Raw genomic sequence first — 25580 nt, forward strand, 5'->3', positions numbered from 1 at the left:
AAAAATCTGATGAAAAAAATATATGGTTGACGTGCTCAGGCCATGTGACTCTATGGTACTTATCAGTTAGGTCTATATAACTATATTATGGAGAAGGAACAGAAAATGGTGTTAGGTTTAGAAGGGTCTATGCATTTATACTACGAAGAAGAGGCAGGAAACGGTGTTCAGTTTAGAGGAGACTGTAACTATATTATGGAGAAGGGACAGGAAATGGTATTAGGTTGAGAAGGGTCTATGCATTTATACTACGAAGAAGAGGCAGGAAACGGTGTTCAGTTTAGAGGAGACTGTAACTATATTATGGAGAAGGGACAGGAAATGGTATTAGGTTGAGAAGGGTCAATGCATTTATACTATGGAGAAGAGACATGGTGTTCAATTTAGAAGAGACTATGCAACTATATTATGGAGAAGAGACAGAAAATGATGTTCAGTTTAGAGGAGACTAACTATATTATGGAGAAGAGACAGAAAATGATGTTCAGTTTAGAGGAGACTATGTATTATAATATGGAGAAATATAGTTTAGAGAGGTCTGCAATTATATGCATGTAGTGCGAGTATATATATATGTGGAAGGAACAGAAAATGGTATTCAGTTTATTCAGGGGTCTATGCAAGTATAAGCATGGAGAAGGGACAGGAAATGGTGTTCAGTTTAGAGAGGTCTATGATAGTATAAGCATGGAGAAGGGACAAGAAATGGTGTTCAGTTTAGAGAGGTCTATGCAAGTATAAGCATGGAGAAGGGACAGGAAATTGTGTTCAGTTTAGAGAGGTCTATGCAAGTATAAGCATGGAGAAGGGACAGGAAATTGTGTTCAGTTTAGAGAGGTCTATGCAAGTACAAGCATGGAGAAGAGACAGGAAATGGTGTTCAGCTTATACAGGTTCTTATTTTGCATGAGGTTCATCTCGCACAGAATCTGATATATGCCATTTCCAACATATACCAAATAATCTGAATAAGTGACCCTTGTTGATATTGCCCAGTTAACAGTGTTCTCCACAACAATGGAGCCGCGATTACAAACAATTTAATCTATGTTCAAGCATGCATGTTGCCAATATGGTGAATTCCATGGATTAGGATTGCTGGGTTACTGGATATTGTAAATGAACTCAACCTGACAATAATCTGACTATAATCTATTATTTTATTATGGCTTGACAATTTTTGGCTATTCTTTTACAGACTGACAATTTCTGGCCATTCCAGATCCCTTAGGTGAACTGTTATATTTTCCAACCAACGTTATTTGGCAACATTTTGCACATTTTATGATTTTTATGTTATAAATTTCTACCAAATTAGATTGGTTATTTTGGAAACAATTATGCAGCTTTTATTTATAAGATGAAAATTATAAGGGTTACAGTAGGACACAGTTTTTAAAAAAAATCAGGTACTTATAGAATCTAATCTACTGTTTAGATATTTTGTTTATTAAACACAAAGCAACACAAAGAAGCACTTGAAGTTATCATTTGACCACTTGACCTTCCAATTGCACAGATTACACTTCATAGTTCAGCGGATTTCATTGTATTGTAGACGGTTACAAGCTCAAATAATCAATGTTCACGGCTAGCACACTTTGGAACTACAATTTGTTTGATGTTTGCTAATTTCTTCTTTGTGAATGGCCATTTCATATTCTGAAGAAAAAATTAGGGTACCCATAAACAGGTATTACATTGATTTGTTGTGGTCAGGACTTTAGGATTTTAAGTTTGACTCTAATTGAATTAAGAACTAATGATAATAGGTCATACTAACGATGAATATTTCAAAAACAACAGCAGGTACAGATCATGACATAGTTATTGTCTAAATTCAAACTAATATTCAAGACATCATTAACATTATTAGTTTATTCATCCCATAAAACAATACCAGTAATTATCTCTTTTCTACTTTATTGTATTTCCCACCAGAATAATAATTTTATCATTTATTCCACACACGTTGCATTATTTATGTCATATATTAATCTTGCTACAGATAATGACCTCAGACACATCATGTATTGACCCAGGTCAAGTTATATACCAGTATAATCATACCATAATTATCACATCTAATAATGAACTTGGTTGCATAATTTATTGACCTCTGCTTTTGTCATAATACTTATTTATATAATGAAGACCCAAATAAGAATTACCATGGCTACATAATGTACTAGTAATATATGAAACTTAATCTTTCATCATATAATGACCTCAGACACATTATGTATTGACACTGGTCAAGTCATATACCAATATAATGACTTCATTTACATTGTATATTGACCTCAGTCACATCTAATAATGAACTTGGTTACAAAATTTATTGACCTCAGCTTTTGTCATAATACTTATTTGTATAATGAAGACCCAATTAAGAATTACCGTGGCTACATAATGTACTAGTAATATGAGAAACTAGTACTATATTGATAACTATTCTTTGAAAACATAATTTAAATTATGCTAAGAACTGCATAGGATATGACATGCATTAGGTAATTGCATCCTTCTACTGAATCATCACAACTGTAATGCCATAGTAACAGAAATAAGAAAAACATCTTTTTTACCTTATAATAAAATACTTCAAAATAATCATTTTACGGCGTGGGGGTACATTTTATTCCCGGGGAGATACAAATGTTTCATGAATCGCTCTTTCAATCATAGGTTTTTAACTTATTAAAATTTTATAATTACTGAATTAAATGTAGATTCATATATAAACCAAAAGCAGTGAATAGTTAAAAAATAATGCTTAATTAAAAAGATGACTGGCCAAACCAGGGCATGTTTTTATTTTTTTTTTATTTTTATTTTTTCGTTTTTCTTTTAAAATTTCAATAAAATTGCTTTTTTTAATCGTGAAAACCTGGAAAAAAATGTGACACATACAGATTTTTTTTTACTGATGCATGCAATGACTAGAATATAAAATATTGTTTAGCCTACATAGGTTAATGAACAATTCATGTCTGCAAATTGTATAGATTAGAAAAAGAACCATTCATTCAACAACAATCTGACATGTGTGATAAATGATTATAGTTGTGTGTTGCATAATGAGATTATTCTGTGGTGAAACAGGTTTTCAGATTGCCAATATGTTCATACAGATAACATGTCTGAAATAGATTTGTAACATAATGGTTTTGTTGATAAAATTACACTTCTGTTTTGAATCATGACTCATGATGATTTTACCATGCTGTTTTACTGTACAAAAAATATAAAAAACATCAAAATACATAGAATCAATTTGATAACATTATTACCATCTCATGAATATTCACAATTATTGACTCATATTATCACCACCTCATGAATATTCATGAGATTGACTTATATTATTACCATCTCATGAATATTCATGATTATTGAGTCATATTATCACCACCTCATGAATATTCATGAGATTGACTTATATTATTACCATCTCATGAATATTCATGATTATTGAGTCATATTATCACCACCTCATGAATATTCATGAGATTGACTTATATTATTACCATCTCATGAATATTCATGAGATTGACTTATATTATTACCATCTCATGAATATTCACGATTATTGAGTCATATTATCACCACCTCATGAATATTCATGAGATTGGTTAAGACAAACATATAACTAAACAAAAACTAAAATAGTGTATTTATAAATAATTGTAGAATTAAAATAATTTTAAAATAATTTTACAAGGGCTTGATGAGCATGGTCCATAGTATTCACAACAAATGAACAACAATGTAACAGTTGGGTTGAAACACCATCTGAGCAAATTACAATTTAACAACGCTCTATTTGCCACCATTATCAACTATTGTCACCTCCCTATTAATTAACATTTCTTTTTCATATTACTGATTGGAAATGCGTCAGACTTTGAGTTTGATGTCTGTAGTCGGCAGCTTACACAGCAGTATAAACTAGCTTATTAATAAGTACTTTGTCCCACCCATGTTAGTAGATATAGTAATGAGACTCTTGTGTGACAAATTTGCTATTCAACATATTTCACATTTGATTGTGTGTTCAAATTCCATTTACTAACATTTGTGAATGCATAAACAACAAACAAAAAGAATCATTTTTTTTTCTCACAATGCACTTAAATTCAGACATCAAATATTCCAAATAATAGTCCTAAGACCCCAATGGACCCCAGCATTATGTATGCTCTCTTTATGTAGCTTTAAGGCACCTCAGTGATTGGATATCACAAAATGACATTTTTACAGTACTTTTATTTTCACATACCACAAACTAAATGCATGTTGTTTTCTTGCTGCAGAATATACATTTAAGTTTATTGTTTATGATTTAAATGACCATATTAAAAGCATATTTGCTTTATACCATGTTAAAATAAGATAGCATAAATAGAATGAAATGAAAACTAACTTTTTTTGGCTTATGTGCACCTCTATTAGAGTTGCACTTCTAATAGAGCAAATACAGTACATGCACCTGCATACCGAATATAGGATATAAGATATGTGCAGTCATATGCATTTAATCTATCTACATAGTTATCTGTTCAGTTATACTGTAAAATACTTTATTTTAGCTGGAATTAATTTTTGCTGAAAAGAATTTTTGGGTGTTTGACGAGTTGAAAGTAAAATGTAGGAAAAAGGTGTATTCGCTGAATTTTTTTTTCACTGAATCATTTCTTCAGCGAAAATAGCGAAAATTAATTCCAAGCGAACATAAATTATTTTACAGTATAGGCATGGATTAGATTGGGTTGCTTTGAAAGAAATTTTCCATGAAAAACAAAATACTTCTCAGGCTAATGAATATTGTTTTTGCATATAAAATAAGCAAAAAATATTTATAACAATTAAACAGAAAAGATTTACACAATAACAATATATAAATTGTTGTGATGTAATTATTGAATGTATTTTTATGCATTACATGTTCAAGTGAGAGTTCAATGAGAGTGGGATCTCAGTATTCATGTGACAATTTAATTATGGCAACCCAATTTAATCATCATTTAAGAATATGAAATTGTTTTCAATGCCAGACAATTATCTTGTTTAGCTATATTTTATATTCTATGCTATCCTCATATTTAAGATATAGATAAAGATGCAAGAAAAAAATATCTTTTTTAGCTATCTTTTATATTCTGTGCTATTCTCATATTTATCATATCATAGATAAAGATGCAAGATAATTATCTTCTTTAGCTATCTTTTATATTGTGCTATTCTCATATTTATCATATCATAGATAAAGATGCAAGATAATTATCTTCTTTAGCTATTTTTTATATTGTGCTATTCTCATATTTATGATATCATAGATAAAGATGCAAGATAATTATCTTCTTTAGCTATCTTTTATATTGTGCTATTCTCAAATTTATCATATCATAGATAAAGATGCAAGATAATTATCTTCTTTAGCTATCTTTTATATTGTGCTATTCTCATATTTATGATATCATAGATAAAGATGCAAGAAAAAATATCTTTTTTAGCTATCTTTTATATTCTGTGCTATTCTCATATTTATGATATCATAGATAAAGATGCAAGATAATTATCTTCTTTAGCTATCTTTTATATTGTGCTATTCTCATATTTATGATATCATAAAGATGCAAGATAATTATCTTCTTTAGCTATCTTTTATATTGTGCTACTCTCATATTTATGATATCATAGATAAAGATGCAAGATAATTATCTTCTTTAGCTATCTTTTATATTGTGCTATTCTCATATTTATGATATCATAAATAAAGATGCAGATAATTATCTTCTTTAGCTATTTTTTATATTCTGTGCTATTCTCAAATTTATCATATCATAGAAAAAGATGCAAGATAATTATCTTCTTTAGCTATCTTTTATATTGTGCTATTCTCATATTTATGATATCATAGATAAAGATGCAAGAAAAAATATCTTTTTTAGCTATCTTTTATATTCTGTGCTATTCTCATATTTATGATATCATAGATAAAGATGCAAGATAATTATCTTCTTTAGCTATCTTTTATATTGTGCTATTCTCATATTTATGATATCATAAAGATGCAAGATAATTATCTTCTTTAGCTATCTTTTATATTGTGCTACTCTCATATTTATGATATCATAGATAAAGATGCAAGATAATTATCTTCTTTAGCTATCTTTTATATTGTGCTATTCTCATATTTATGATATCATAAATAAAGATGCAGATAATTATCTTCTTTAGCTATTTTTTATATTCTGTGCTATTCTCAAATTTATCATATCATAGAAAAAGATGCAAGATAATTATCTTCTTTAGCTATCTTTTATATATTCTGTGCTATGCTTAAATTTGTGATATCATAAATAAAGATGCAAGAACAATATCTTTTTTAAATATCTTTTATATTTTGTGCTGTGCTTATATTTCTGACTTTTCACTTTAAAATATCTTTCTTAATAAATCAAACGCTGTATGTACTGAATAACTGTTTTCAATTATTAATTTTCTCATGCATATGCAATTCATATCAATATGTTACATGGCAAACTCTTGAATAAAATATATTTCGCTTTCTTGTCTATTATTTAAATATTCCTTACAGCTATCTTCTTTACTTTATAACCTTTTTTCACTTCCTGAAGGTACTGTACGTATTACAGATCTTTTCATATTTCTATATACTTTGCTGATTATCTTGCTTTTCCTGTCCACATCTTGTACCACTTTTTGTGCTCACCGTGTGCAAATGACAGTGCGGTACCTTATAACATATCTGTGCTCAACAACATACATGTTCTTTTGTACGATAAATTAATGCTAACCATGCCACGCCGCTCTAATGCCTACACACAATACAGACAATATGAACAGAATAAATCAAAAATCAGCATTCAGTCATATACTTATTTCATCCAAGCAGGTAAAAGCGACAACACAGAACCTGAACAGCAGTCTCTAGGAAATGCGGTACCTGTTTTCACTCAGCAGTTAGTTGACTTAGATGTGAGTGAAGGTGATCAAGTGGAGCTGGTGTGTAGAATTTGTGGTAACTCCGACATCAATTGGTATCACAATGGAAATATGATTACATCCAAAAACACACAATATAAAATATTACAGCGAGGAGACCAGTGTGTTCTACATATAGATTCTGCTACTGGTGAACACGATGGCGAGTACATGTGTGAAGCTAGTAATGAAAATGGTGAAACTGTTTGCTATGCAGAACTAACAGTGGACTTTAAAGGTAAGAAATTATTTGTCTTTACAGTGGCATTTAGTTAAACGCAAGAGCCAGAAAAGAATATTCATATTTATGGTCATCATGTGCATGTTAACACTTTTTATGCTTAAAATTACTAACAAATTAAAAAATTCAACTTTCCTGAAGAGGAAAATAAGTACCGGGGTATTATTGAAAACAAATTAATCAAATCACTTTTCCAGGCCATATTAGTTTTGTAGAAATTAAATATATACATAGATGAATTAGAATATATGATTCTCAAAGCAAAATAAATACAATTATTCTTGAAATATCATTATAAAAATAAATGACCACATGTTTTATTTTATATATAGAATTTTATACAAAAATATTTATTTTCCGACCTTTGCATTTGTAGTAACTTTATTACAAGAAGATACCAGTTTTGTACACCTAATTCAGACATATATAGTAGGCACTCGTAAACACATTATTGAGAATCAAATTACAGCAAAATCCAACCTCCAGCTATAGAAGATTTTGTGAAGACTCTTAAGACAGTGCTGAGACATGATGAGATCTCCATAATGATGCAGAAATATTCCTAAACCCATCATTATACAATGATAATTGTGGACTAAATCCATAATTGCATACTAAATCAATTTACTACTAGTATGCAATGTACTTTACCGATAATGCCATTTGTGTTTCATGTAAGTTGCTAGGAAATAATGGACTGTTAAATATTGCTGTTTGTGCTCAGTACCAATCATTAGCTTGTTGGTTTGCCAAATTGCTCTGATTTTCAAGCATTAATGTACTAAGTTTAGCTTTCTGAGAAGAATCCTCTCTCTATTCACTGTAATAGTATATATGAGTCTAAAAATAACTTTTAATCAAATCTTATTTTGACGATTTTAATTAGGGGATGAAAACTTGTAGAACCCCCAGGTGCACATAGTTTTATAATGTGACACCCCATCACACGTCAACAAAGCATACTAGTATATTAATTATATTAGCTGCCATAAAATTATTATCCAAAAATCTTTTTTATACCAATGACTCATTTCACCAGAATTAACACACACAAAAAAATATATCAGATATGATACTTAAATATACAAAAGATGGTGTTTTAATGTCAGATTCCATAGAAACCAAATTTTGAATTGAAAAATGTCTAAAATCCTGTTCTAATTATTATTAATTATTATTAATCCTTTATTTCAGGCCAAAAAAGTCCCATATTAAATACATAACAAACACGAACACTAATAAATACAACGTCTAAGATTAGTCCAAAATTTGGATAAGAAAAAACTGTCAGAGTTGACACAAGTACGAATTAAAGCATTATCGCTCGTAAGTAGACGCTGACTGAAGTTATATAATGCCTTGCGCTGAAGAGATTCAAAGTTGAAAATATTTCTACTCACGCAATTACCACTGGCGCTGCTAGCCCGTTTAAGGCTAAAGACCAATCTTATAGCGTTATTATAAGCCACTCGCACAGTATTCACAATTTGTGTACGATAATCACACCAAACATTCAAACAATATATACTGTATAAATACGTTCTGTATAAATTATGTTCTAAAAAGAGTCATGTATTACATATTACAAAGTGAGAACAACGGGAGTATCACGGAATTTCAGCAACAAAGATACTTTGTATTATCCTTATAATAAACTTATTATTGTGCATCTTCCTGGCCAAATCAATCATATTAAACTCAGGAAGAATTGAATCACTTTGTTTTGTTTATTTATCGTCTTGATTTACCGATTTAGAATTTTGATCTAAGATTGAAGGATGCACACCAAGCACAATGTTACAAAATGTTGATACTTTGTAACTTATGGAGCCATGCTTAGATATACTTTAATGACAAACTTGCAGTAAAATCCACAAAACTTTTAAAAATTTGCTAAAAGTTACAAAATGTGAATATTTTCAATTGACGATTCAAAATCTTGCATCTGTTTAAAGATTATAGTGACAATTCAACTTTTCTCATGTGTAGATTTTTCTCTGCACGAATAGAGATGTTACAAAATACAAGCCCCCCACAATAATTTCTTATTTGGTAGCCATGACAAAACAATAATATACCAGTAGATAGAATTTAAATTGTAATATCCTGTGCATGTAAAAGATCAACATTTTTTAATCTACAATATTTTATTGCTGTATTGATCTGAATCCATATTTGATGGATTATTCACACATTTTCTAAATGAACAACATATTTTCAATTTTTAAATCACAGGTAATTATTTGCATGTTTTATGCTGCTGTCTGCCATATGGCCATTTGGAACACATGACCTTTTATGCATATTAGCTATTTAATATGCAAGAACAGGAATACTGTTTTTAAAATTTTTGCACAGTAAATAGCTAATTTGCATTTCAGTTTGTCAAATATGAAATTTAAAGTGGAAAATATTTAAAATAGAATCTAATTTCCAAAACCAATAAACTCTTATGGTGTTTTATGCTATTGATAACTATCTACAGAATAATAACATATACAATATACTCTGGAACAATCGCATACCAAAATATGCAAATTATGCATTTAATGTGCAAGTTTGTATATTAAATAGTTAAACATGAGATTCAAGCTTAGTATGGTTCAAATCATGGTCTGTAATTCCAACCTCAAGTAACTTTCACTAATATAACTTAATTTAATTTATAAACCAATGCCATAGAAACATGCCACCAGAGATTGGAGAAATAAAAGCTTAATTTCCCAATTCATATGTGAGCATGAACGATAGCATGAAGAAACATCACAGTCAGGTGATCCATCAATATGTCAGTGTATCTTGATAAAATTGCCCTTTCTGTTGACAAGTGCAGGTCCTTTTCAATAGAGAAACTTCACAATGGTACTATAGTGTCAAAGTTAAGGTAAATCCCAGGCTATATGGTGAGCAGTGACATATGTACTGTGAAAGTATTTATAAATTAATGTCAAAGTTAAGGTAAAGTATGTATACACTGTGAAAACATATATTTTTATACTGTCTCACTATTTCAACATTTTGGTGATTTCCTTTAAGGTTTCACAGACTCAATAATAAAACAATGTACTTTTTACCTTATTTATGTCATATTTTAGCAATTTTACTAAATATGTGTTGTAAAAATAAAGACAACACAAATTCAAATACAATACATGAATACATAGAAGGAGATCCTCTAGATCATAAAGATTCATAAATTGATCTTTTTTAATTTTGTTTTGCTTTTATATCTTTTCACAAAGAAATAAACTGCTTCTAATAGAGCAAATACGGTGATTGAAATACAAGTGCAAGCAATGATCAGGGTAGTTCAAAGTGGCTATCATTTAACAATTATAAATATATAAAGCAAACATGACCATATATGAAGTTTTGATTTTTCGACCATATATGTCCAACAAGACAAATATAGCACTTGTTGCAAGTCCCTTTCTGCAACAGTACTTAAGATATTAGTTATGCATATTATTTAGGTCACATGACCATATATGGACATGTGTTATTTTAATCATATCTCATGGAAAATGCTTTTATTTTAGCCTTTGTTGCATGTCACTATCTGCAGCAGTTATGCATATTAATTAGGTCACATAATCATATATGGTCATATGATATATTAGTCAATCTCTTGTCAAATACCTCCATTATAGCAGTAGTCCTTATTGCAACAGTTATGCATATTACAGTTATGCATATTAATATGGTCACATGACCCCATTTATACAAAGTAGGTAATTAATATGCAATGATTTCAACCCCAAAGTATTTAGATCTGTAGATTGCAAAAAGCACCTATGTACCAAGTTTCATTGAGATTTGATGATAGGTGACCTGTAAATTGGTAATTAATGCAAATTAGGTAATTAATAATCACAAAATTTAACCCTAAACGTGTAAATGACATATCCCAGACATATCCCAGAGATATACCAAGTTTTGATACTTAAAAAACAAGTGAAAATGCTTAAAATTGACAAACTAATATGCAACTATAATTCAAGGATAACTTTTCCAAAAATATTGTATGTGAGCCAGAAATGCTTGGGTCAAAAAACATGGCAGTTTCAAAGTGATGAAAAAGAAAAATATTTTGCAAAAGATAATAAAAGATGCATGGTCAATACAAATCCTGATTTTGGTCATACTTTGCTGTATTCTCTTAATAGCCCTGTAACATCTTTGCTATTTTGACAAGTCATAAAAAAGATCTATATAAGATTGGATAGAGCAGCCTAATGGAGGGTTAGGGTAATAATCAGGGATGGTCTTATACAAATAAGATGTCATAAAGATTTATTGAAGACGAACACATGATTGATTTTTGAACTGTATGCTATTTTCGCATAATCAAATTGTGCACTGATTTGTATCTGATTCTGCTTCACCCAATGATGGGGTCTGTATAACATAATGAATGACAGAAACCTTACATTCCTACTTTAATATTCTGACTCTTACAGTTAAAATCACTTACCACTTTGACATTTGGCAATAATGTAATGTACAACAAAACACAGTATTATACAAAAACTGAAAAAAATTATAGAATTTTCCCCTTTTCTCAAAAAAGCTATATCCGCATTTGTGTATGTTTAATGTACGTAGTACGTTGAATTTATGGCGCTTTTCTCGCGTTATATCTCATCGAGACTCGCGTGACTTAATTAATTACATGACGTCATTAGTTTGTTGTTTCGCCATCTTGTTAACACTAATTTGTTCGTGCTACTCTAATTTATTACAATATTTATTCCTTACTCCACGTCATGGAGAACACTACTAACGTTAGAAGAAGAGGCAGGAAGCAATGAACGGTCGGTGAACAATTAGAGCCAGAAGTAGCAAACTCTCGTCAAGAAAGAGTCCAAGTTACCCCAAGTTGTCCGGGGCCCTCGACTCGCTCATTAGCAAGGCAAATTTTCCTTTACGTCACCAACATTAGCACATTCAAGAATATTGATGGGTTTTAAATTCACGGTTTTATCATTTAGATAATGTGTTCTATGCTAAATTTTACATATTCACTGGGTTTTAATTTAGCACATTTTCCAGGCAGTGAAATAAGCAAAATTAAAACCCAGTGAATAATTAACCCCTTTACAGTATATTGTATAAATCACCACAGGGTTATGTACATGACACCTAGGTGATAACAAGTCTAATATATATGATAAGGATATTATATAACAATATTCCCAGTTAGAGAAAACAATGATGGATGGGGTCATTTACTGTCACTCTTTGTCTAACCTGAAGCTTTTATGAAAAATATATCAATTGGTCTTCCTGTTCTATCACTAATAATTAAAAACATGATCTAATTCATAACATACAGCAATAAAATATATTAATACTGAAGAACAGGGGGAATACATTTTTAATGACATCTTGTGGGGTTACTATGGTAACCAAATACCTGCTGGCTGAAGATTACAAATTAAGTATACTCATGAAACGCTTAGTTTCAAATTCAATTATTTATTGCACAATATACTTGCTTAAGGGATCAAAATTATTTATGCAACTCCATCTGTCTCCAATAATTCACATTGATCAGGTGGTTGTAGAAAACACCTGTCTCTGTAGGCATAAATTTTCTAGCAATAACTCTCTTGCATAAGGTTAAAAAAACTCAGGTAAAAAGTTTGGTTTAAAAATGATGATCAATCAGTTTCATTGAGAATTTTCTAATTTTTGGTACTCTGGGAAATTATTCTTATATAATCTATTCAGCAGTAATAACAAACGGGGTCACCAATATAATTTTTGAGAAAATCGTATGCTCAAATTAAGCAGTTAATACACAGGCTCTATGAGGAAAAATGTAAAACGTAACTCTGTCAAATATAAAAAACATTGTAATTTTTTTAATGATGGGGCCTGTAGACAATAACATTGTCTAATACATACTAAAACATGTGCAGTAAGACATCATGTGAAGTCACTTCTGTGTCACTTTGAAGTGTTGAAGATGTAGCAACTATAACAGCCATACTTAAAACGTAGGGATTGTCACCTGCACATGCTTGGGAATTGAGGACCAAGCGACGCTAAAAACGCATGCTAAAAATGCAAAGGCTCATGGGTAGCTTTGGAACGCTTGTTTGTAAACAACAACATGCTATGGCCATCTGACGCATGCGTAGGTGATGACTCCCCCAATTTAAGTACTTCACAACATAACCTGAAAACATTGAGATTTTCTATCATTCCAATTATTCAAAACAGACTTTGGAATGGAAAAATACTAGTGAAATGAAAGACTACAACATAAGAAGAATTGTGACAAAGTTTAGAATCAGTGACAATAATTTGGAAATTGAATTAGGTAGAAGAAGAAAACCACTCATAAAAGAAAAGAAAAATGCAATGAAAAAGTAGTCGAGAATGAAATACACTTCATCCTACATTGTGAATTATATAAGGAAAAATGGAAATTCTTAATTAAAGAATGTGAAATCAAAACCAGAAAGAAGAATAAATTAAAACAATATGCAATTGTAGTAATGCATTGTACTGGCCAATTCTTTCAAAATACAATATACAAATTAAATAAGAACAATGGGGTTTTAATTCTGCAATTGATAGTTTCTTTATAGCTCCGCTGTCGACTTTGTCAAGCGGAGCTTATCATATGAGTGATTGTCCGGCGGCGGCGTCCGTGTTAATGTTTTACTTTTTCGACTTCTTCTTGAAAACTACAAGCCTGAATGCTTTGATACTTTGTGTATATGTACCTTTGGTAGACCTCTCTCAGATTTGTTCATTTCATGATGATATCTTCAATTCTCTAATTTTAGTGAATATTTTTGTCATTTTTGGTAAAAAATGATATTTTTGACTTCTTGTTAAACACCGCAAGTCCAATTGCTTTGATATTACATATATAGGTACTATATGTGGACCTATCTCACATTTGTTCATTTTGTAATGATATCTTCAATTCTCTAATTTTGGTGAATATTTTTGTCATTTTTGGTAAAAAGTGATATTTTCGACTTCTTGTTAACAACTGTAAGTCCAATTGCTTTGATATTACATATATAGGTACTACATGTGGACCTCTCTCAGATTTGTTCATTTTGTGATGATATCTTCATTTCTCTAATTTTGGTGAATATTTTTGTCATTTTTGGTAAAAAGTGATATTTTGGACTTCTTGTTAAAAGCCAAAAGTTCAATTGCTTTGATATTACATATATAGATACTACATGTAGACCTTTCTCAGATTTGTTCATTTCGTGATGATATCTTAAATTCTCTAATTTTGGTGAATATTTTTATCATTTTTGGTAGAAAGTGATATTTTCGACTTCTTGTTAACAACTGTAAGTCCAATTGCTTTGATATTACATATATAGGTACTACATGTGGACCTCTCTCAGATTTGTTCATTTTGTGATGATATTTTCATTTCTCTAATTTTGGTGAATATTTTTGTCATTTTTGGTAAAAAGTGATATTTTGGACTTATTGTTAAAAGCCAAAAGTTCAATTGCTTTGATATTACATATATAGATACTACATGTAGACCTTTCTCAGATTTGTTCATTTCGTGATGATATCTTAAATTCTCTAATTTTGGTGAATATTTTTATCATTTTTGGTAGAAAGTGATATTTTCGACTTCTTGTTAACAACTGTAAGTCCAATTGCTTTGATATTACATATATAGGTACTACATGTGGACCTCTCTCAGATTTGTTCATTTTGTGATGATATTTTCATTTCTCTAATTTTGGTGAATATTTTTGTCATTTTTGGTAAAAAGTGATATTTTGGACTTATTGTTAAAAGCCAAAAGTTCAATTGCTTTGATATTACATATATAGATACTACATGTAGACCTTTCTCAGATTTGTTCATTTCGTGATGATATCTTAAATTCTCTAATTTTGGTGAATATTTTTATCATTTTTGGTAGAAAGTGATATTTTCGACTTCTTGTTAAAAACTGTAAGTTCGATTGCTTTGATACTATACATATTGTTCATTTTCTAATGATGTCTTCAGTTCTTTAATTGAAATGTGCATTGCTAACAGCGGAGCTATCTCAGCCGATAGGCTGCTTGTTTAATAGTTTCTCATTAGGAATTATTTGTTTCTGTCCATGTAATGTATTTTATGTTTTTGTCTTATCATACAATACCCTCAGATGGTACTTGTTGAGTAATAATTTAATAAAAGTTATTATTATCTGAGATTCATGGAACTATACTTGATACACATAAGAAGAAAGTAAACATTTTTGTAATATAAAACCTTATGTTATGATAAAACCAAGTCTATATCACAAAAGTCGAACATCCTTAAAAATTTCTTAAGAGAACGAAGACAAGTGTAAGCAATAGAACAGAAAACCTTAAATGTAATCAAATTGAATTCATGGCTCGTAATTAATTTAAACAACCTGTCATACATTACATCCATTCTCCTCAAAATGGCCTTAAATGGTTGTCATAGCAACCGAGGCGTGATATAATTGTAACTGAAAAGATGAGAGTATTGTGTCGTCATTATCTTTAGGAACATCCACTTCTTTGAGTTTTAGATTTCGTGTAAATGCTGCGTAGATGTTATGTGAACGTTTTGTAAAAACCATTAGTCTATGAATGTTTATTGTCACTGAAATTATCTTTTTCTCGAAAGCAATCAATCTACTAATGTAATGTAACAAACTGCACACCCCTGCTATATAATAGAATAGTCTAATTGCAGGATAAATGAAAATGATTAGGATTTTAAACATGAACATGATTTTGTGTAATGTATTTTTATAGTATATGCTACTTACAAAGGGAAAATATAAAAATGAAACAATTATCATTATTTGGTTTTTATAGCAGTTTGTTTCATCAACCAGAGTGCAATTTGCAATAGAATGATTAATGTTTGTCTCTATGGAAAAAATATTATTGTTGTGTTGTGTAACATCTAGACTGACTGGGAGGAGGGATAAACCATCTCTATCCTGGAGGGTACTAGGGACAAACCATCTCTATCCTGGGAGGGTACTAGGGACAAACCATCTCTATCCTGGGAGGGTACTAGGGAGAAACCATCTGTATCCTGGGAGGGTACTGGGGACAAATCATCTGTATTCTGGGAGGGTACTAGGAACAAACCATCTGTATTCTGGGAGGGTACTAGGAATAAACCATCTGTATCCTGGAAGGGTACTAGGGACAAACCATCTGTATCCTGGGAGGGTACTAGGGACAAACCATCTGTATCCTGGGAGGGTACTAGGAATAAACCATCTGTATCCTGGAAGGGTACTAAAAATAAACCATCTGTATCCTGGAAGGGTACTAGGAATAAACCATCTGTATCCTGGAAGGGTACTAGGGACAAACCATCTGTATCCTGGGAGGGTACTAGGGACAAACCATCTGTATCCTGGGAGGGTACTAGGAATAAACCATCTGTATCCTGGGAGGGTACTAGGGACAAACCATCTCTATCCTGGGAGGCTTATAGGAAAACCATCTGTATCCTGGGAGATTTGATAAATTTGAATATATATTTTCTATTTTATTTACAGAACCACGAGATATCATCTCAGAGCTTGTCAAGCATAAGCCATTAGTGAGTGAACAAAGAAAACAACCAGTTTTCTCACAGCTTTTATCTGACTGTAACGTAATAACAGGAGGTAGAGCTGTTTTTGAATGTCAAGTTCGTGGAAAACCAAAGCCATCAATTTACTGGTATCGCAATGATCACTTGTTGAAGGAAAGTGAAAAAATTACTATTGATGAGAACGAGAACGGTTTATGTCGACTTATAGTTGCTGATGTCTGTGAGGAAGATGCTGCAGAGTACACATGTGAAGCTGTCAATGAAGACGGTGATGCCGTCTGTTATGCACAACTTAAACTACAACCAACAGGTATTATATCAAGCAATACTGTAAAACATGTCTTTTTCGCAAGCATGTCTTTTTAGCGAATTTAACGAGAGAACTGATTTGCTAATTCAAGATGTTGCTAATGACTTTATTATAAATTCAAAATGGCCAAGGCTTGGGGATTTGTATACAGTAATCCCGAATTTAAAAATCTGGGGCGCTTCCTAATTACACTTGACAGTTTTTCTTTTTCATGGAGGTGATAAATGTGCATTTGTTTTGGCACGCAACAGACAAGTATTGTGAAAACAGGAAATCAACAATGACAAGAGAGATTCGCTAAATCAGCATTTCGCTATTACGTCATTTTACCACAATTCGCTAAAACTGCATGTCGCCTTTTCAACATGTTTTACAGTATGCTGTAAAATACTTTATTTTAGCTGGAATAATTTTTTGCTGAAAACATTTTGGCTCTTTTTTTCTGGAATTTATTTTCACTGATTTTTGACAAATTGAATGTAAAATATAGGAAAAAATATATAATCGCTGGATTTTATTTCACTGAATCATTCTTTTAGCGAAAATAGTAAAAATTAATTCCAAGTGAAAATAAAGTATTTTACAGTAATACATATACATCTTAAATAAATCAGTCCACAATACTGAAAGATGAATATTATTGAAGAATAATAACAGTGTCATTGTTAGAAAACTATAATTCACATTACATAGAAACATTTTCTTTCCAATTTTTAGAAAATAAATATCATTAAAAAAGTGTATTGAACACAGCAATATTTACTAGACCGTTAACTAATTAATATTGTAAATATCTCCTTTTGATCTCGTCCATATGATTAATTGCGGCAACACCTGCGAATTTGGACTACATTATTAGCAGAATAATTAAAATATGGATCAAACCATTAATTTGCAGGGGAGGGTGTCATTAGACAGTAGTATTATTTTCTGATTTTAATGAATTAAGAAACTTTCCTCATATTTTGACAAATTTAATTACATTGGAAGAAATGTCCTAACCAAATATAGGTTAAATCGACTGTGTAGTTTGCACTGTAATGGACACAGTTATTTGGAAATTTTAAATGCACTCAAAATTCTTGATATTTTGCTGAGTGAAAAGATTCATCAAATAAATGACAAAAAGTGAAAAAAAATCAGGATACATGAACTTGTTTCCATAGAAACAATGTCTTTGCAATTAGCAGCCATTTTGGATTGTAAAATTCATACAATTGAAGCTCATATTCAAAAACTAGGTCTGGTTCCCTAATTCAAAATTTAAAACAAGAAAAAAAAAAATTTTCAGGAAATGCCTGTCTAAAAAAGGGTGTTATTTATAATTTTCTGTAAATGTGATTTGGTCCATAACTAACAAGGAATGAAAGCTCACAGTATCTTAAAAACAGCATTGCTGTGTCTGAAATAATATTAAACTGTCCATGCAGAAATGTATTAATGATGATTATCTCCTGTACCCTCCTGTTCAAATTATTCGAGGGGAGTGACCAATTGTCTTGAAGTCAGGTTTGCAACTTTGAAAGAAAAAATTACACTTTTAGAGATAAAAATTGCTGTGTTTTATGATATATAATGTTCTTGAAAAGAAATATAGCAGGATTAAATGTTACACGTTTTCTAGTGTATTTCACTATCTGGGAAGGGTTATTTTACATTTACCAAAACACGCTTATGTGTAAAATTCAAGTTGTATTTTCAAGGTTGGGCAAGACCATAAATGGCATATATTACATGGTATAACGAATATTTGTTGTATCCATCATATTGCAATACTTCTTCAGTACTTGATTGGTGATTTCATTCATTTCATTATCCCACTGACATTACTAACTTTGCTGTTGCTGTCATACTAATTCATTTCATCCATTCATTTAATCAGTGCCATTGGACATGGATGATTGGAGTCCACTACCCTGTAAAGGCATCTTCATTGACATTCAACTCAACCAATCAACAGATGCTATTTCAGACATTTGTATAGAAAAGCCTAGATATCAACCAATCACAGTGTCTACTAAACATAACCACCTAGACTTTGGCAAACTCAGCCAATCATCAGATTCTGTTACTGACACTTGCATGGAAACTCCTAGAAAGCAACCAGTGACAAAACACACGCATCAAAATCACCTCAATTTTGGCACACTTAGCCATTCAACAGACAATTGCGTAGGTGTACCTAGAAAGCAACCAATCACTATGCCTACTAATCATAATCACCTGGAAATTAGCAAACTTTGTCAATCAACTGGTTATATTACTGACATTTACATAGAAAAGCCCAGCAAGCAGCCAATCACAGTGCCTACTTATCATAACCACCTGGACTTTGGCAAACTCAGCCAATCAACAGAGTCTGTTACGTCCATTTGCATAGAAAAGCATACAAAGCAATCATTGACAACGTGTACTGATCATAACCATCTGGACATTGGTAAACACGGTCAATCAACAGGTTCTGTTACGGATATTTACACAGAAAAGCCTAGAAAACACCTAGAGACAATGCATACTAATCATAATCACCTTGACTTTGGTAAACTCAGCCAATCAACAGATTTCATTACTACCATTTGCATAGAAAAGCCTAGAAAGCAACCAGTGACTATGCATACTCAACATAACCATCTGGACATTGGTAAACTAAGCCAATCAACAGATTCTGTTACGGATATTTACAGAGAAAAAGCCGGGAAGCTACCAATAAAAATGTTTACTAACCATAACCATCATGACATTGGTAAACCAGATTCTGCTAAGGACACTTGCATAGAACAGCCTAGAAAGCACCCAATCACAGTAGCAACTATTCCTAACCACCTAGACTGTGGGGAATTGCTTGTTAATGGAACACACATGATCAGAGATGGTGAATCTTTCCATAACAATCATCAAGAAACTAATCATTGTATGCATATTTCAGCAGAAGTAGATGCAAATACTAATCATTTAAAAAGCATTAATCATCATCACATCAGCTCACCTAACTATGCAACTTTATTTAAGTCTGATTGTGAATATATGTCACACAAGCCCTGTGACACTAACATAGAACTTTCTTTTAAGCCTTATCACAGTGAACTAACAATAAGTGAAGTAACAGTAGCACATCCTAGGCATGTAAATGTTGAACTTGAACCAATTTTTAACAGTAAGTTTCATATTGATTTCAATACAGAAGAAACTGAAAAACTCAGGAAAAAAGATGTTTTTGATCAGTTCAAGAAAGCTGGAAAAGACAAATCACTATTTACAGAACGTTCTCCGCCTGTGGAGGAAGTCAAAAAGAAAGCACCAAAGAAAATACAACATGCGCAGGAAAGGACTATTGAATTCCAGGAAGCTATAAGTGAGAATTTGGAAAACCAATTTGAAAAAACAGAACAACTGAAAACAAAATCTACAAAATCTAAAGGCAAGGATTCATCTTCAACAGATTTCAAGACCAGAGCTAGTAAGCCTGCTGTTTATACACCTGAAATGACAATTCTACAACCAACAGAAATTACAACTGATATAAAAACAAAAGAGCCAATTGGGGTAAAATCCGGTCGACGATTTGTTGGTGATGAATTGACTCTGGTTACACCAATTGAAACAGTGAAGATTGCTTCCATTTCCTACCCATCTCGACGAGAAGTATTGCCTTTCCAGTTTGTAGCTGAAGAGAAGTCTGTTGTTATGCCAACAGAAACTACTGAAGGATTGTTCACAAGTTTTCACAGGCCTCAGAAATTGCAGTTATCAGAATACCCTGGCCAACAATTTGTAACAGCCAGAGCTAAGGAAGAAAAACCACAAATATTAGAAACAAAACAACAAAAGTTATTTCATGCTGATACTGAACAAACAAAAATTCATATTGAAGAAGTTGAGGAAAGGGAATCCAGGGTACCTAAAAGCCAATACATCACAGCAGTACCAACCAATGTGCAGGAACTGGGGATTATTACACCATTGGAAAGCACAGATGAAATCACATGCCAGGTGTTGCCTAGCATGAAACACAGGGCTAGTGTTCAACATGAAGCAGAAGAGCTTGCTTTTGTTGCTCCTGCAGAAGAAACTGAACAATTCTTTGAAACTCCTATAGGTAGTCAACAAACTAGTATTGAAGCTCATAAAGCTGAAGAATTGGAAATATTGGAACCAGCTGAGTTGATTTTGGGTTTGCAGCCTGGGCCAACTGCTAGAAAAGCATCAGCTCAATTTACAGCAGAGGAACTTGAAGTAGCTGAATTAACTGAAGTTTCTGCACATTTAACATCTAAACGCCCAGAAGCACAAGAACATGCCAGGGTAAAAGCAGAGGAGTTTGATATTGTAGAAACAACAGAAGTAGCTAAAGAGTTACCAACTAGTTTATCCTCAAAACAAGAAAAGGCTAAACTGACAATTGGTTCAGAATCAGTGGAACGTTTATCTACAGATGAAAGTAAGCCAATGCGACGAATGTCCAGTGTTGCAGCAGAGGAAATTGTAGTAACTGCTTCTTCAGAGTTTGCAGAGAACATTTCAATAGAACTGCCCTTACATAAAATAAAAGATCAACATGTTACTGCTGAACCAGTGATGATGGCAGCTCCAATAGAAATGGTTGGAAGCCAGAGTTCTGCTCACATGGAAAAAGAAATTGCCAAAAAACACAAATCTGTAATGGCTGATGAGAGGGCAGTTGTAACTCCTGTTGAATTTGTTGAGGGAATGGAAAAACAAAAATCAACCAGTTTAGAACACTTAAAAATGCAAGCCGAAGAACTTGTAGTTGTTGCTCCAACTGAGATTACTGAGGATATAAGTTTGACATCAGAGGCACAAAAGATCAAACCGAAGGCTGAACCGAGACAATCTGTCCAACTGGAAGTTGCTGCACTTTCAGAATTTGTAGAGAGTTTACCAACAGCAGAACTATCTGAATCTGCGCATCCTCAAAAGACTGATTTTTGTCAAGAACTTGAGTTGACAATTCCTTCAGAAGAAGCTGAAAGTATCACTGTTGCTTCTGGCGAAAAACAAAAACGAGGTTCACTGAAATCGATTCCTAGTGAACTGGGATTGATTGTACCAACTGAAGTAACAGAGAGTGTGTGTTATGACCAAAAGCCAGAAGCCGCGAAAGTAAGGCAGTCTGCCACAGGAGATGAATTGACGATAGTTACACCTTTTGAGACAGTTGAAGGCATATCAGTATCTCAAGAACTTGGACAAGCTTGTGCTCATCAAACCTTAACATCTGAGTATAAACTGACTGTGCCAAGTGAAGTTGCAGAGCTTCAAGATGGTGCCTTACCTGGAACAATGAAAGTGAGACAGGCTGTCACAGGACAAGAACTTGTGGTTGTCATACCCTCAGAATCAGCTGCAGATATGGGGATTTCAGTTGAATCAAAGAAGTTAACTCCAGCAGAAGCCACCCCTGCAGAAATGAAACTAGTCACCCCAAGTGAATATGTGGAAGGCATACATGATGCTAAGCACCAGGCTACTAAATTACAGAAGACTGAAACAAGTAAAGAACTTGTTGTAGTAACACCTTCTGAAGTTACAAGGGATATACAAATATCGGGAGCTGAAACTGAGAAGGTTGAATCATCTGAGACTACTTCAGAAGAATTAAGTTTGGTTATGTCCAGTGAAACTGCGGAAGGGTTACAGACTGAATTAAATACAACCAAGGCAGGTGCTCAGCAACATGGAGAAGAGATGCTTCTAGTGATCCCAATCGAAATGTCTTCAATCAAAGCACCACCATATGTTGAGCAAATTGAGGCTGTCCAAAGAGATGATGAAGAGGTTTTTGAGATGGCAGCTCCTCTGCCAAGGGTTATTGTTTATGAGGGAAAGAGAACACCATCTGAAGAAATTGCTGTTGAGCAATTATCTGTGCAAAGTAGTGTAGTTCCTGAAGTACATGTAGAAGATGTTTCAAAGTCTCTAGAATTTGAAGTTGATTTGGAAGATCCTGAAGTAGAAAAGGCTGTGGTGAAAATTCAGTCAGCCTTTAGAGGATTCAATGTCAGAGCCAAAAGTATTCAAGGTGAGGAATTAATGATAAAATGTTTTTGGCCAAGTTTGCAAATTTAATTTAGAGGGTCCAAAGTCAGAGACAAAAGTATTCAAGGTTCCTCAAAACGTTCAGGACTACATGCTCTACTTGGACTTGAAGACATGTTTCATGCTCAAAGATAATCTTTAATCCAAAGCTTTGTCATCTTTGGATTTTATTCAAATAATGATCCAAGAAATTGTATTTTTGTTGTATTGCACTCAAGAAAAATATAAATAGCTCTTCTAGTGGTGGATCATGTTCTTTTTTAGAACTTAGTACACTCAGAAACTAGAGGCTGATATTTACTTTTAAAAATGTTGAATTTAATTATACTTGATTTTACAGCTCCTAAGTTTACAAGACAACTTTCTGACCATGAAATTATTGAAGGAACCACCATACAATTAGAATGTCATGTCCAAGGAATACCAACTCCAGATATAGAATGGATGAAAAATGGAGTTGCAATAACTGAAAGTAATAAACACTATGTATTTGCTGAAGATAAGGAGAAGTGTGTTTTGGTCATTCACAATGTGACAGGAGAGGATGATGGTACTTATATCTGTAAAGCTACAAATAAGGCTGGAACTGCTACAACTGCAGCTGAACTTGTTATAGAAGGTGAGTAGTAAAAAATTATTCATTTCAGCTTTTTGTTGGGTTAAAAATTTATTAAATAATATTTCAATCTCAAGTTGTTGTTTTTAGTAATGGATCCTTGCATGCATTATTGGGCAGAACATACATTTTTTTCTGGGTAATCAACTTTATCAGTTTTAACCCCCGAGATGAAAATGTTTATAAATACAAAGTCAAGTCTAACAACACACTACTCTCAGATGAAAGAGCTCAGAAAATGTAAGAACATGCAATTTACAGCTTTTTCATATCACTTTTCAGTCTCTAGATATTTAACTTTTCATTAATTTATGTAGTCCACCATCTTGATTCTTCAGCAAAGGATTATGGGTAAAGTATGATATCATTTATAAGTGATATAAAAAAACTGTAAATTGCATTCTTCTACATTTGTGGAGGTCTTTCTTTAAGGAGCATTATGTTGTTTGGTTTGACTGCCCCTTTAATTAAACGGCTACAGTTGTCAAACTATGGCGTTATTTTGTGCTATTTGACTACGTATTTTAGGAATTACATTACAACTCATAATTTTCGACCCTAGATTAAAAAATCCAGAACATGCTTGTACAAATTATTTTTAATTTATGCCCATTCTATTCAATATACTAATATTCTTAGGTAATTTATTCAAAAACTCAGCACCCTCTTTCTGCTTATTCAGTAAATGATGTTAATGTCACTTTTCTTTAATTTGCAGGATCAGCATCTTCTGAATATGAAACTGCACCATCTGCAGAAGAAAGTGTGCCAAGGTAGATTAATTTTTCACCCAGTTTTGCATCGTTTGTAAACCATATTAATTTTGCAAGGCAGATTTAGTAGCAGTTGAAATGTCATTTGGGTTCTGTGACTTTAGCGAACAGCATGTACATTGCAATCTGACTTGTTAAAATCAGATTGAACTGGTCAAAACTAGTATCATGTATTTGAGCCTGGGAGTTATAAAATGTTATCACTGTTGAAAAAGATATCATATCTCTTGAGTTGTTCTTGCTCTGAAAAACTTATTGTTGTTCTCAGCTTGTTTTTTCAATATCTGGAGTTTCAAAAGGAACTTAGATCAACACAGGATTTTCTTTGCTAAATTATTCTTTGCTGTATTAAATTAAAATTTTGTGGTTCCCAAATTGCGAATCTGCGTTTTACTCATTTTCCAACCTAAAATGATCGCAAAGTCGGATTCAAACTACAATGAGATCAAATCACATTGAAACAAGTTCTTGTTTCCATGATTTTTATTTGGACTTTTTCACTCAGCAAAGCATCAAAACATTATTTGCATATTTATGCATGTGTTGTTGCATACTAGTACATAAATTATCAAACTTTCCTATTTCCTTTTAATTGCAGTCAAGATTCCTCAGTAGAGGAATATGTCAGAGCATTGTCAATGCCTGTACCATTGGTACAGATTGGAGTGGAAGAAGTTACACCTCCAGAACTTACAATGAAACTACAAAGTCTTGTTGTTGAAAAAAGAAAAACTGCTAAATTCATGTGTGGAGTAACAGGTATAATAATCACATACTCCTTGGTGTTCTCAACAGAATGGGTTATATTGGGCCATAGATGTGACCATAATTTATCTTTCCACAATCAACATTTTAGGAGACAGTTGCTAGTCTGACATTGTGTGGTCATCTTCACACTGTTTTATGTTCTTTCTAAATTTCACACAGTGTACCAAATGATATATAATGATGATCAGCTCTTTCTCATAGTATTTTTTATCATAGACTCAC

At 32.2% G+C, this 25580-nt stretch overlaps 1 protein-coding gene across 1 annotated transcript in view; it reads left to right on the plus strand.

Moving 5' to 3' along the window:
• Positions 1-25580, plus strand: part of LOC100367237 (titin) — a 405512-nt gene that overhangs the window by 339523 nt on the left and 40409 nt on the right. Inside the window, exons 332-337 of the mRNA XM_085495847.1 lie at positions 6923-7249; positions 16797-17144; positions 20326-23184; positions 23542-23820; positions 24536-24590; positions 25189-25349. Coding sequence (XP_085351973.1) covers positions 6923-7249; positions 16797-17144; positions 20326-23184; positions 23542-23820; positions 24536-24590; positions 25189-25349 — 4029 coding nt within the window. The remainder of the gene's footprint in view (positions 1-6922; positions 7250-16796; positions 17145-20325; positions 23185-23541; positions 23821-24535; positions 24591-25188; positions 25350-25580) is intronic.

This window comes from Saccoglossus kowalevskii, chromosome 22 (assembly GCF_978046115.1).
Source record: "Saccoglossus kowalevskii chromosome 22, keSacKowa6.1, whole genome shotgun sequence".
Taxonomy (NCBI): domain Eukaryota; kingdom Metazoa; phylum Hemichordata; class Enteropneusta; family Harrimaniidae; genus Saccoglossus; species Saccoglossus kowalevskii.